The sequence below is a fragment of the Telopea speciosissima genome, chromosome 7 (assembly GCF_018873765.1).
Source record: "Telopea speciosissima isolate NSW1024214 ecotype Mountain lineage chromosome 7, Tspe_v1, whole genome shotgun sequence".
NCBI classification, from domain to species: domain Eukaryota; kingdom Viridiplantae; phylum Streptophyta; class Magnoliopsida; order Proteales; family Proteaceae; genus Telopea; species Telopea speciosissima.
This window is the reverse complement of record NC_057922.1, coordinates 43,828,441-43,843,509: the sequence shown is the minus strand read 5'-3', so window position 1 is coordinate 43,843,509 and position 15,069 is coordinate 43,828,441. Positions and strand designations below refer to the sequence as shown.

At 39.1% G+C, this 15,069-nt stretch overlaps 2 protein-coding genes across 2 annotated transcripts; both read right to left on the bottom strand.

Moving 5' to 3' along the window:
• Positions 1 to 943: 943 nt before the first annotated feature.
• On the bottom strand, positions 944 to 1,585 carry LOC122668606. The gene has a single exon (XM_043865145.1). It carries the CDS (start codon positions 1,583 to 1,585, stop codon positions 944 to 946), a length of 642 nt encoding a protein of 213 aa, XP_043721080.1.
• Positions 1,586 to 6,094: 4,509 nt separating this feature from the next.
• LOC122668605 (monoacylglycerol lipase-like) lies at positions 6,095 to 12,856 on the bottom strand. Its single transcript, XM_043865144.1, has 8 exons — positions 12,840 to 12,856; positions 11,457 to 12,137; positions 8,341 to 8,379; positions 8,188 to 8,258; positions 7,166 to 7,230; positions 6,997 to 7,086; positions 6,786 to 6,878; positions 6,095 to 6,662 (listed from the first exon to the last, which is right to left on the bottom strand). Exons 1-8 carry the CDS (start codon positions 12,854 to 12,856, stop codon positions 6,255 to 6,257), a joined length of 1,464 nt encoding a protein of 487 aa, XP_043721079.1. The 3' UTR covers positions 6,095 to 6,254.
• Between the last annotated feature and the right edge of the window lie 2,213 nt (positions 12,857 to 15,069).

The following is a 15,069-nucleotide window of genomic DNA, read 5'->3' as shown; positions in this document are numbered from 1 at the left end:
GGGCGAATTCCTTTGTTGAAGGCCCTCGCCATTTTGAGTTGGTACTTTTTGAGGGGATCCATGGCTTCCATCCTTTTCTCATCTAGCAGGTTGAGCTCATCATGCTTTTCCTACATCCATTCTCCTTCGGGTAATTTGCAATCCATCAATACTCTAAGGGATGCTACTTGGATTTCAACAGGTAATACTGCCTCCATTCCATAGACCAATGAAAAAGGAGTTGCCCCAGTAGAGGTTCGAATGGACGTCCGATAAGCCCATAACGCATATGGGAGCTTGTCTGCCCAATCTCTATGAGTATCAGCCACTTTTGCAATATGACTTTGACATTTTTGTTGGCTGCTTCCACTGCTCCGTTAGTCTGTGGTCTGTAAGTCGTAGACCGGTGTCTCTTAATGCCAAACTTGGTGCAAAACTTATATGTTTTTCCCAAGAAGTGTGCTCCCTGATCGGATATGAGGCCATGTGGCACTCCGTATCTGCATATGATATTTTCCTTGATGAACTTTGCTACCTTCGCAGCAGTCAAGATGGCATAACACTAAGTTTCCACCCATTTGGTAAAATAATCTATGTCGACGAGGATGAATTCATCTCCGTTGGATGCTTTCGGCGTCATCTTCCCTATGATGTCGATACCCCATGTGGAGAATGGCCAAGGAGCGTTCAATGAATGTAGTTTCGTGGGAGAAATGTGAATAATGTTGGCAAATATCTGGCACTTGTGACATCTTTCCACGAACGTGGCACAATCTTCTTCCATGGTTGCCCAATAATACCCTAATCTTAGGATCTTCTTGGCGAGCATTCTGGCATTCATATGCGGTCCGCAGATTCCCTGATGGATTTCTTTCATGATTGTTTGAGCTTGTTCCTCATTTACACAGAATAGTTGTATGCCATCATAAGATCTCTTGTACAACAAGTCTCCTTAGAGCATGAATTACATGGCGTACTTTCGCAGCCGCTTCTTTTCACCCACAGGGAATTGTTCAGGATACCTCCTTTCTCTGTTGAAGTCAATTATGGGTGCAAACCATATTTTTCCATCAACGGTCAAGACATTCACTAATTCTTTATATGCCAGCTCACATCTTTTGTCTACCAGAAATGGTTGGATCTGGGTATCTGAGCTGCATTCAACCATTGAGGCGAGGGTGGCCAAAGCGTCTGCGAATCTATTGTTGACTCTTGGCAAATATTCGAATGTGACTTCTTCAAAATTCTTGATTATCCCTTCCAAGTGTTCCTGATAGGGTTTCAGCTTTTCATCTTTTATTTTCCATTTCCCTTGAGTTTGATAGATTACGATTGACGAATCCCCATAAACTTTCAACTTCTTGATTCCCAATACCATGGCGGCCTCAAGGCCAATCACACATACTTCATACTCTGCGATGTTGTTGGTACATTGGAATTCTAATCGGAAAGCAAAAGGGAGATAAAGGACTTCTGGGGTTATTAGTAATATTCCAACCCCGTATCCCCTTTGATTGGTTGCACCATCAAAGTACAACTGCCACCAGTCTTTACACTCTTCTTCTTCCACGCATGCTAAGTCTTCATCTGGGAAAAGATCTTCCATTGGTCCTGAATCCGATTCCGCCGAATGCATAGCAAGATGGTCCGAGATTGCTCACCCCTTCATAGACTTTTGGTTGACATATATTATGTCAAATTCTGATAATAACAACAGCCATCTGGCCATCCTTCCGATTAACGTTGGCTTTTCAAACAAGTACTTTATCGGGTCCATCCTTGAGATGAGTTGGATTGGATGTGAAAGCATGTAATGTCTCAATCTCTTAATCACCCAAACCAAGGCGGTACATGTCTTTTCCAAAGGGGTATAGCGAGTTTCGTACTCTAGCAATTTTTTGCTCTAGTAGATTGCGTGCTCTTCCCCATTCTTCTGATCAAGTCGTGCTACCATTGATCCCATTGCCATTTCTTCAACGGATAAGTATAATAGCAGCGGTTCACCTAGCATTGGAGAGACAAGTACTAGCAGATGAGTCAAGTACTCTTTTATTTTTTCAAATGCCTCTTGGCACTTATCGTTCCATGCTTTTGGTTCTTCTTTTCTCAGGAGCTTGAAAATGGATTCACATGTTGCGGTTAGGGATGCTATAAACCGGCATATATATTGGATGCGACCCAAGAAACCTTAGATCTCTTTTTCTATTTTTGGTGATGGCATTTCTGTTATAGCCTTTATTTTGTCGGGATCCACTTCTATTCTTCTTTTACTGACGAGAAATCCCAGAAGCTTCCCCGTCATTGCTCCGAATACACATTTTTTAGGGTTCAATCTGAGCTTGTATTCTTTTATTCGCTCGAGGAACTTTCTCAATGCCAGGAAATGCCCTTGCTGGGTGACCGATTTGACGATCATGCCATCCACATACACTTCTCTTTGTGTATCCTGTCATGTAGGATGACTATGGCTGCATTTTGATACGTTGCTCCTGCGCTCTTCATACCTTATAACAATAAGTTCCCCATGGTGTGGTAAACGTTGTCTTCTCTCTGTCCTTTGGACACATGCTGATTTGATTATACCGAGAAAATCCATCCATAAATGACAATAGGGCATGCTTTGTTGTGTTATCTAGCAACAAGTTAATGTTCGGCAATGGGAAGTCGTCCTTGGGGCTGACTTTGTTGAGGTCCCGAAAATCCACACACATCCGTACTTTCCCGTCTTTCTTGGAGACTGGGACAATATTGGACAACCATTGAGGGTATTGTGCCACTTGGAGAAATCCTGCATTCCACTGCTTGATGACTTCCTCCCTGATCTTTTCACTCCATTCAGGCTGCATTCTTCTGGGCTTCTGTTTGACAGGCCGAGCGTCTGGATATGTTGGCAGCTGATGTTGTACTATCTTTGGATCGATGCCTGACATATCTTTGTAGGACCATGCGAACACTTCATGGAATTCTTTCAACAGGGCTGTTATCTGACCCACTTCCTCCTTATCGAGTGAGGAGCCAATTTTAACCATTCGAGGACACTATTCCGTTCCCAGATTTATGAGACACGTGTCCTCATGGATAGTCTGGGCTTTTCTTTGCTTTAGTTGTTTTATTAAGTGATGGTGTTCAAGGATATCCTCATCATCAAAAGATGAATCGAAAGAAGAAGAAGAGACAAACTTAGAATGGTTGACTTCGTTCATGATGGAAAGAGGAGTACAAGGAGACTCGACAGACTGGAAGGTACTACCTTCCTTGATTATAAGAGACTTACTAACAGATGAGGCTAGTTCGGAGCTGACCACTCCTTGAGACTCTATATCCTGAAACCTTTCAGAGACACTGATCCAGTTTACAATTGGTTCTTGGAGAGGATGAATCAAAAGATGAGGTTTTGGCCCTTCTTCGTCCCCCGCAGAAATCATGGCTATCTCGAACAATTCTCTGATGCTCAGATCTTCTTCAGCAACTTTCAATTCTGCTGGTTCCACTTCTAGTGCCACCCAGTCGATGTTGTCTTGAAAGAAGACTTCAAATCCCGACTGGAGGCTTCCCTTGTCATTGGTTTAGGTTTGCTCAATCATTGTTCAAAAATTATGGAAATAGTAGCATGGTTCTTTTCCAGGTCTGGCTTGGGTTACATTGTGGGTTTTTGACCCCTTTTTGGGTCCACAGGTACACCCAAAACATGGTTACCAGCAAGGATGGTTGGGGTAGGGTTTTAAGGTAATTTTTATGCCCCCAACACTATCCTAGGCTTACGGGTGATGGTCTAATAGGCTAGAATCGGATTAGACCAAGTACAGCAGCACTGGATGATTCATTGGATGTTTGGACCAAACGTCCAGTGCACCCTCCAGTCCCTGTTGGACACGAGTTTTCTTGCTCAAAACTTGATTTCAATAGCTGGATTCATCCCATCTTTGATTTGAGATGAAATCAGAGGGTAATACAGCTTATAATTATGCCAAATCGATGGTTATGGTGGTTCCTAAATCAGTTTGTCTAATGGTTGATGGGTTTGGGTTTAAACATCAAACAAACTAAGCATGCAAGGCTGAGATTTGACATGTAGCCATTCAAACCTCAATTACACACACATCCGCAAGCATGCATAAGCATTACAGCCAAGATCCTAGGCTCTAATATGCAAAACACTCCATGCATGCAAAGATCCATGCACTTAGCTCACTATCTATGGTTTGCATGCATGATCAGGTATGAAATCTAGCTAGATGCATGGCTGGAATTTAAGATGCAAGTAACAGTAAGCTAAAACAGTATAGATTCATATGAATTCCCTAAAACAAACCATGCATGCATGATCTAAGCAGCCCTAAAGCTCCCGACAGTGATTCCATAGGAATTTCTACAGAGACAGCCATATAGGCTTTGGTCTTTGGGGTTCAAAATCAAAGAACAGATTTGGATCAAGGTTTAGAGGGCAGTTCTTAGGCTAGGTGAGCTTACCTTGGGCTGTAGAGGAATTCGGCCAAGGCTTGCTTAGGTATAGGCCCGCCTTCTCTTCCCTTCTCCTTCCTTCTTTCTCTCTTTCTTCCTTTCTCTCTTTCTTTCTCTGCTGTTTAGGAACAGTAACAGCCTAATTTCTAAGTTGGGCCTCTATTTATAGCTTTTATATAATTAAGGTTTGTTTGGCTAGGCAGTCCTATAAGGAAAAATGCATTTTTAGAGTGATTTTTGCCTAGTTTAGCTACATAGGTGGGGCCCACATGGATTCCAAGATGGGGATTGGTTCCTAAAATTCCAAGGTATCTATTGGAGGTGTTTGAAGGCAGTAGGTTCAGCTCCCACAAGCTTGGAATGGGAAAATGCAGGTTTTGGCATCACTGGAGCTTGCACTGGAGCTTTGGGCCAATCGTCTAGTGCATCATCCAGTGAATGCTGCACTGCTGAATTTTGCCTGTGATTCCTACAGAGGTTTGTCTTTCCACATGGTACTTTCCTAACACCCCACCAGACATACAAGGAAGATATATTTAAGAGCATAGCCCTCCTAATACTCAGGAGTCATGAGAGAGAAATACCTGTGATTTGTGTTGTACAACAGGTGATGGGCTGAGCAGCTGCAGGGTGTTGCAACCCACCTTCTCACAGGTATGGTGGATGTCATCAATGGGGGTTCTCTATTGATTGTAACCACTGGGGTGATACACCACAGGTCATTGGTGTGGGTGGCTGCTGATCCCTGTTCTTTAAGCAAAATCTAAGTCAGATTGGGGCAGGTTTGACATCTAGAGTCATAGTTGTGACTAAAACACTACTTGGCTAGATTGCCTTTGCTTCTGTATATCAGGAGTGGAAGCAGGTGTAGGACCTAAACTGTTGATTGCAGTTGAAGACCAATATTGAGTAAATAGTGAGGTCAACGTGATCATTACTCCGTGCACATATGCAACATATCAAAACACGTATATCTCTGTGTTGTGGATGCTTGTTATTATTGTATGCATATTGGAATGCTTTGCTGCAGGACAGGTGTAAACACTTGGTAGAGCCTTTGACAGTCAGGTTGGGGTGTGCACACGATTGTGTGTGATTTTATGTGCTATCAGTGAGGACCTCCAATAGTGTTTGTGGTTGCGTTATTGAGTGTCAACAGAGTGTGATAACATCAGTTCTAGGCAACATTGTAGGTTCAGGCCTTGCAGTTAGCAACTCTTGGCAGTAGTTTCAGTGGTTGTGATTGTGGTTATGTGAGCCCAAATCAGGAGTGCCATACAGAGTGAGGTTGTGTGCTTGAGTTTATTTTGGGAAAGCTGTGAGAGTAACTGTTGCTAGTGTTGTAGACATCAACATGTGAGCTAGTAGATAAACCTGTTGAGGGGAAAAAAAAATTTGAACACAGTGATTCACCCCTCTTAGTGTCAACCTGGGAACAACAATAAAGTTACTAATACTTACAAAGATGGAGCATGTGTGATTCATAGAAAAGTTTGCCCTTTGGCACCTCCATCTTGGTAATTACCAGCACCTTCCAAACACCTAATCCATGTTAATTAAACTAATCAACAGTGAAGTCAAATTTCCCTCTAAATCATCTGTTTTAAATTGTCTTAATCATTTGTTAAAATGTCTGTACCTGGCATATAAAAGGCAGATACTGCGAGTGCCAAAATAAATTAAGTCTACAGCATTAACCCTTAAGCTCATTGGACATCTTCAAGGTGGCCATCGAGAAAAAAATAGCTTGCCACAGTAGCAATTTTGCTATCTTTTCTTAAGTAATCCTCATGTCATTCTCTCAATGCACACCTTTAAACCTTCACCCTAGAATTCAACCAGTCGATGATGTGTTTGACAATATCCTCTCGTTCAGGTTCAAAAAGGAGATCATGTAAGAATCCTTCATACAATTTGATCGATTTGTCTGTTGACGAGGCTTCTTCATACAATTTTTGTGAGGCTTCAGGGTCAGTTACAGTATCAGCAGTGCCATGGAGAACGAGAAATGGTACACTTATTCTTCTCAAGTTCTGCTGCAAATAGGTTGTGATTCGGAGAATCTCTGAGCCAGTCCTGATCCTAATTGAACCAGTGTACACAAGTGGATCTGAATACTTGACTAGTAGTGCCTCGGGGTCGCGAGATACTGGCATTCCCTTCTTGTTTGCAGCACTAAATTGATACTTCGGTAATAAGAATGAGAAAATAGGAGCCAGCATCTACTACCAAGGAAATGATGAGTCAGTACTTTCCAGTCACGAACATGGACTATAAATTTGAAAAGGTTCAAGATGCGTCGTAAATAGGAGTCTGGGCCGCAGGCTGATGGAGAAAATTCTTACCCCAAAGATTGGATGGGATGTCTGAACTCGTAGTGCTGGTGAAGTCAACACCACACCTTCTATGACAGCTTCAATTTTTGGGTCCAACAATGCCTTCAGTTTTCCATGAAAAAAGAGCATTAAGTACAAATAAATGTTAGGTTAAAGCAAATATTAGTGGTATTCCCCCACACAGTTCTTTTTTATTGGTCTTCACCAGAGCAGACCTTACCTTTAAGACAATGGCTGCACCTGTTGAGTGTCCAAAGCAAAAACATGGAAGGCCGGGATTTTCTGCAGTGACCATCTCTACAAATGCTTTCTGTAAATATTTATAAGCATTAAGTTCAGTCATATATACACAATCATCTTGCAAATACACGTCATGAAAGAGAATATACCATGTCACTAACGGCATAACAAAGAGAATGTACGTAGCCATGCAAACCATCACTTCCACCATGTCCTGAGAAAGAAGAAAAGCAGAGCATTTTATCGACCAGGGAAAAAAATTATCATATCTATAAAGTGCTTCACGTTGTAACTAATTCCAGAAGACAGAATGCTCTTACACACTAACAGAAGATTAAAAACATGATCATGCACATTACCAATGAATCAGGTCTTTTTGGCTAGCATAAGCTTATGCGTATGCTAACTTCTTTCCAACAAAGACCCAATTTGTCTGAAAAAAGAGGAAAATCTTTTTCATGAGAAAGTTTGTCATAAAAATCCATTGCCAACAAATAATCCTAGGCTAGTCTTGGAATAAGTAAGTTTTCAGGAGAAACCATATAAACTAATTTTTGATAGCCTGGTAATCAAGTTCTTTAGCCCCCTATTGGATGGTCAAGTGCAAAGAGAGAGCATGCAACATCAGCTGACTTAAAAATATGTCAAAATCGGTATCCCAGTCATCTAAACAAACGCTGCACACTCGAGAACCTATCAAATGTGTCTGGACTTCGGAGTCCCTATTCTTGAACATTGAAAAATTTAATCATAGGACATTTGTCGTAAAAAGGCTGACGCTTGTGAAGAACCTGAAAAGGCATGCAGTAATAGAACAATTGATTTGCATTCTGCCAATATTTAGTTACTGTATAATTCATCTAGGAAAGCCTTGTCCATTTGGCTAAGACAAATTGTGAATTCCCAACAAGAAATACTGCAATTTTTAATTATGTGATATTTCTTTCCTTGTGGAACCTAATGAGAAATTGAAGGGTTAAACCTTCAATTACTGTATAGATGCAACATTTGCAGTAACTAGGTAAACTGGAATAGAGGGTGTTTCAAGGTTACTGACTTGATTTTGAATGATCTAACTTGTGAAATAAACCATTGAATGTGTCAGAGAGAATTCAAGATCCACCAAGAAAGTGTACATCTCGCAGTACATTCAAATTTGATGCAAACTTACCAATCCAATCCATTCCATAAACTTTAAACCCATTGACATTAAGCTGCTTTGCAAAGTCACTGTATCTGCCACTGTTTCAGAAGGTATGTCAAGTTTACCATATCCAAATCTAATAGGAACTTTGACTCTTGGAAAAAAAAAGAATACACCTACCTGTGTTCATTCAGGCCATGCAAAATAATAGCAACTCCCCTACACAATTTAAACATGTTTATTAGCAGCAAGATTTAATGGTTGGAGGTAAGAAACATTAGTAAACACTAAATAAGATGATGAACATAAAGAATACAGTAAATATGAGGATAACAATTATTGGATTTTCCAAAGAACTTTTATTTAGGGCATAATAATGAGCATAAATTCCAACCCCCCTTTAGATTAAGCTTACAACATATTTAAGGAACTCATGAACTGAAACGAAAAACGGAAATAACCTATACTAATAATAAAGTTTATTAATAAATGAAAGTATAGCAGGTAAATTCATACAAATCGACAAAGATCCATGACTCCCGGGACTACATAAAATTGAGGAATATTTGAACTTCATCTGGTTTTAGTTCAAACTGGTAGAAGATTATCTAATTCTAATTTAATCCAAACAAACCCAACATAAAGTCCCGTTCCCCTTTCTCTCTTTCTTGTTTACAGAAGAAAACCATTGAGGTTCTGATATGTTTCATCACTGAATCCACTCACCATCTACTTCCATTCAATGAATTCCATCATTAAGGAACACGGTAACTAATTTTTTTCTTCATCAGGGTTTAGCCACAGAAGGGTTCTAATGTATAAATCTGTCCTCACAATATATCAATTGGATAAAATAAAGAAAAAGAAATTATTCATGTACACAGGCTAACAACTTTGCGGACTTAAGATTTCACTTGTAGAGTAACCGCACAACTTAACAACTCACTAAACCTTATACCAACCATATGGAGTTGGTTTCACAAATTCTGTTCACTCTATCTAAAACATTATCTGATGTCGACTTTGTTAAGGGTGGTATTGACGTCTACGCAAAAGCTAAGGTTCTTCCTTACCCAACTCAACCTAGGAGAATTTAAGCCTTCTGCATTGTAACACCTCCAAGTTGCAGTGTCTAATTCCTTCCCGTTATTGCATACCTTGGTTGTCACTGCACATAGTTGAACCAGCTCCATTGATTTTCCTCGTCATTCCAGGCACCACCAAGTTCATTAAATGAATCCATTTCTAATTCTATGCTTCTTAGCCTTGCCACTCATCAATCTCAATATCCTCATCTGAACTGAACTAGTTTCATGCATATGTTTGCTTGTTTCCGAACATTTAAATCTATAAAGCTTTCACATTCTCATATGTTGTTTCCTAAAAGAGAGACATCCAGCACTTGCTTTGTTAATTCTAAGAGAGAAATCTTCGTAATTTTAAAGAGTCATAGTTGATGAACAATATAATGCACTTACAAAACAAGGAAATAAAACCAGAAAGCTATAGAACTTTCAGAAATGCTTTAGATCTCAACAAAGTAATGAAGTTTTTGGTTGAGGAATGTAAAATCAGAGATGGTTTCAATTTCACCAGGGTACAGTTATTTTCCTTTGAATAATTTTAACAAATTGGTTTTTCCCGAAGCCTTTCCAATAAGCCCTGTTCTTCAAATAGAGTTAACTTATCCAAACAATTCTTGAAACATTACTCTGACAATTGGCCATTAGGATTCGACTGAAAATTAATCGCTTCAAACAATTCTTAAAGCATTGTTCTCACATGTGGTGATGTGGATTGGACTGAAAAGTAGATGATGCAGAAGAAATACCCATAGTTCGAGCACCAATAGACCCTACCATGCTGCAGATAAGCTGAAACAGCAGGAAAGGCTTCCAACTATGGTGCAGCCAAGAGATCCTTACTCCTAAGACAAAAGATAACAACAGTACTCGCTGGCAAAACTCATATCTACCTACATCGATGAAGACAGATGCAAAAAACATGAACTTGATTAAAGGAATTCTCTAGCTATTATCTCTAACATGAATGAATTGGATTGTTTATGACAACTGTTGATGAACACACTAAACAAGTTTTGAATTTCCATGGTGTGCATGAAATTATATTTCTTAATAATCACATTCATTGAATATACTTCCATGGTTATGATTTCAATTATTTTGTTTTTGTACTGCTTAAACAAATCGTTGACCACTGTTACCAAGCAGCTCAACTTCAACACTTCTAATGGATAACAAAATCAATAAACTAAAGACCCTGAAAACAGGAACAAATCAGTAACACTATTCAATAGTACATACAGACAGTAACTAGTTCCACCATGTTGGATTTTCATTTGGAACAAAGATGAAACAAAAACCTTTGCCACTTGCAAACTGTTCACATTGAGAAATTATGTAATGGTGTTGCTCCCTCATCCCAGTAGAATGACACCAGTTCCCTAGACTAATTCATCCAATGGTGATGTAAGGTTGCATTCTTCCTCTGAACTATATAGTGAGCTGGCATTTAAACTTCAATAGAAAACAAAGAGGTTTACCCTTGGATTATAAGAGAATAATCAGCAGTATGTGTATTCAGACATGCAGGTAAAGACAGGGGGCCCATATGGCGTGGGGAAAAATGCCAAGACAAAAGCAAGGATTTACTTCGTTATTGCAATCCTAGGGGCATGGACCTCCTGTAGGGGAAAGAACTGCAGATTAAAAGAGAGATGCATAATATCTTAAACAAATTTCTCAAGAACCTAATTACCAAAAAAAAATAAAATTCAGGACCATTTTCTAAAGGAGATAGTTTTCCTTCTTCCACGGAATAAAGGTTAGATAATATGCTTCCCAAGACTTATCGGAATGCAGACTTTAATCATTGTATTAGAGATCTAGTCATTATTCATCTTGCACTGAACTGTAATTTTCAAGTCTAGAAAATATAAGTCAACTGAAGCCAAAGAATAAAGTGTTAAACTGTTGGGTCCTTTCGAAGGAAATGAATTCTACTAATAAATGTGCAACCAAAGTACCAAACCCATAAATTCAGGTACGAATTTTTTCGGTTGGTTTTTTTTTTTTTTTTGGGGGCGGGGGGGGGGGGGGGGAGGGCATTCTAAATTTACTTCATCATTCCAAAAGAACAGAGATAAATGAAGAAACCAAAAGGATTAAATTCATAAGGAGAGACATGAAACAACAATAAAATAAATTGACCAAGCCGGATTTTAAATGGTTTTCTTTATTTATTTATTTATTTTTGGGTGAATTAAAATGGCTTACTTGATGTTGACGGAAACAGGCGTCCACGTCTGCGTGAATAGCGTTTCACCTCTCGAAGTAACAAAGAGGAAAACTTCTCTAACCGTGGAACTGTCCTTGTCCATAGTCGCGCCCTTGATTGCAAGTGCTCTCCTTGCGACCACCTCCTGCTCCCCCGTTGCCCCCAAATTGCTCCTCCGGGTAACCATTGCCGCAGGGACACGCAGCACCGTAGTCTTCCTGACACTGCTACTTTCTTGCTTCTCATCCTTTGATGATTTATCTGCTAATGCTGTCACACAGCGTCTCCGTCCTCGGAACGGCAAAAGCGTGAACATAACAAACGCATTAATCAACATTACAAGACTCTTCAACAACCGCAGCGATAGCAAAGCATTTACGCGTCCACTCGCACCGGATGTGACGAGTAGCGACGGAGAAGCATCGGTCATCTTCCCCGTCACTTCTATCGCCATTAATTTTCTCCGTAACAAATGAGATAACCTCACCTCAAAATTCTTCTTTGCTAAAAAATACTTCTTCGAAGTTTCCTTCCCAAAAAACCGTTTCCACGAAACAATCGAAAGCTCAACTTCTTTTATCGATTTATTATCCACAGAGAGCTTCTTCGCGCTCTCCTCATAATGAAACCGGTTCGTGAAAAAATCGAAAGCTTCTAGCTCTTTTACCGCTACCGTCGAACTCAAGCAGAACAAGTACAGAGAAAAATAGATCAAAAAGCCAAAAATGAATTCTTAGGAGAGAACTCTGCTAAATTAAGACTGGAGGTCAGAAAAAAAGCTCCACCAAACTCCGGAAAAGAAGCAAAGATTTTTTGAGAAGACTCAACCGACTTTATTTAACTATAAAAACACCGAAGCATCATAAGATTAAAATGAAGAAATGTTAGTGTTAGAAACTAAGATTTGCAGGATTTTAATGGCGGAGAGAGCGAAAGGTTACAGAGATTCCGCCAAATGAGGAACTGAAAATGGCCAAAATTAGGATTCTTATTCTCTCTTTTTGCTTCTTCTGCTCCGTATGTATTTGACGAACGCGCTTAAGAAGAGTTTCCTTTCACTCTCTTTTCAATGTTATCTGCAGGGGAAAGAGGGTGGGGAAGTCGGTTTATATTCAGTTTAGCACTTGATTGATCTGCCCTCATGGCTTTTAGCTTTTTAACAAGAGACGCTAAAGGAGAAAATGAACACGTGGCTGGATGCGGCGGCATGGCGTCTTTTTTGTGGTTATCGACGCACTATTGGCATTTTATAATGAGAGGCGAATTCCTCTTCTCGTATGTTCACCTCCACTTACATGTTAGGTGTCAACATCAACATCTGTCTTTTTGCTTCTATATTTATCCTTCTTAATTCCTCTTCTCGTATGTTCACCTCCACTTACATGTTAGGTTTCAACATCTGTCTTTTTCTTCATTATTTACCCTTCTTTACTCTTTTTAAATTGCAAGAGCATCTGCACCTAATATATATGTATTGACACCTAACATATATGTGCAGGTGACATGTGACTTACCAAAATAATAAAAAAAAACACGTGATAATTGACTTTGGCTCAATTATTAGGTGATCCCATCCCCTCCATCGCGTATCCGACGATTGAAGGCCCTCCAGGTGCGTGCCTAGATGCTTCAGCCGTCAGATGTACACTGCAGGAGCTGACGTGGCGGAGAGGATCTTGGTCCTTCATCCACTGTATCACCCTAATCCGGTACCGATCCGTATAGACTTCCGTAAGTGATACTACTTGGCAAATTAAGGTAGGGATCAAAATTTTTCACAAGCACCAAGCCATCCCAATAAATTTGTCAACTTTCATTGTAAATGAAACAAGATTGTTTTTACACCGTTGAAAATACAAAAGAAAATAATAAAATAGACACATGTCACTAGGGATGGATTACAAAACAGAAAAAAAAAAAAACGAATCAAATATACGAGGCTCCCACCATTTTGGGGCCTAAAGAGGATTATAATGTACATAATTTGATCCTATGATCACTAAGTCTCAATGGAGTAACCTTACCGTTGCTTGCGCTAAGGTTACAGGTAAACTATATAATCACTTACCTTGTGGTGTTCTGAGGCTGCGTTTGGTAATGATTCTATTATGGGAACATTCTTCGACGAAATGATATTTTGTTGTTTCTTCATATGAAAGATTATTCTTTACCTACTATTGGACTTTGGTAAAACTGTTCTGAAACTATTTTCGGGATTATTCCTAAACTAAATGGTGTTTGGTAAAACATGGTTTGGAACATAAATTTAATACTATTAGCAATATTTACATAAAAACCATTATGTAAATTAGTGGCATTAAGGTTTGGGTAATTGATATCAATATACATGATCCCCATAACAAAAAGTTACAAAAATAATATTACACCATCAGTCTCCTAAAATTTATAATATTACATTATAAAGTTTTAATAGGAAAACTAAATTTCATTAAATTAAAAGGAGATGTCAATACTTTAGGAGGTGATATTAATCTCCACATTTGTTTAGGTCAAGTTTGGTAATGGCAGCTAGGACGTCTCTCAGACTCTTTGTATTTTTCTCTAACTCTGTAATTGTTCCCTCCAGAAATCCCCAAACAAAATCTGATGAAATATTAGGGGATGTAGATTTGATAGGGGGATGATTAGATGAAGTTGAACCTTGATGGGTAGAAGAACTATGTAAATCATAATCTACCCAATTGAAGAATCCACAGCTAGTATTCTCAGTATGCATCCTAATTAAATATGATTGTTAAAACCCCAATGTAACATGCATATCTTATTACAGAAGAAATAAGGAAACACGAGTATGTTTGACATACTCCAATAGAATGTGGGCAGCACCCAAATTGTCTCCCTTAACTTGTGCCTTTTTTGATGTTTTGATCTTACATTGACCTATGTCACATTTACATACTCTACACTAATCCACCCACATGAAAAAATTACAAGTATATCTTGGATACTTGTAAAAACTTCGTCTAGTATATCTACTAGAAGGTCCGGTTGTTACAGTTATACAACTACTGTTGCATACGTTGCATATAGCAAGGGTAAGGCCTCTCTCATTAGAAGCCATCTGTAATGTTGGACAAATTTTGATATAAAGCACACCACAAAGGCCACGTAAATAATCATAAAATGTTTGGGAGTATGTCAAGTAAAGTGTAAAAAACTATCAAATATTACAAGCAAAATACTTTCATGATAGTAATTAAATAGCATCCACTCAAATTGGAGGTAACATGTGTTTTCTAGCCAATTCATTTGCAATTTGTTTCCTAATGTCGTTTATCTCTCTTGCTTGATCCCTTTTACTACCCACTGCTGGGGATGCATAATAATGTTGATGAGGAGGATTTAGCACATCAGAATTTGCTTCAGTTTTATCTAGCCCAAGTTTGTCAAAATCTTCATCTAAGAGTTACATTCCGGTTGAGATTTATTAAAAAATGTTACCCCGACTTAAGCAACAGTTTGAGTGTTTTTGGTAGAACAAGGAATCACATTCAGGAGGGAAAAAGGCTGAGTAGTCGAATGATTCTCAAAGAAAAATGTAGGACCTAACAAAGAAGATCCTATCATAAGTAATCCAAGATTTACCATATG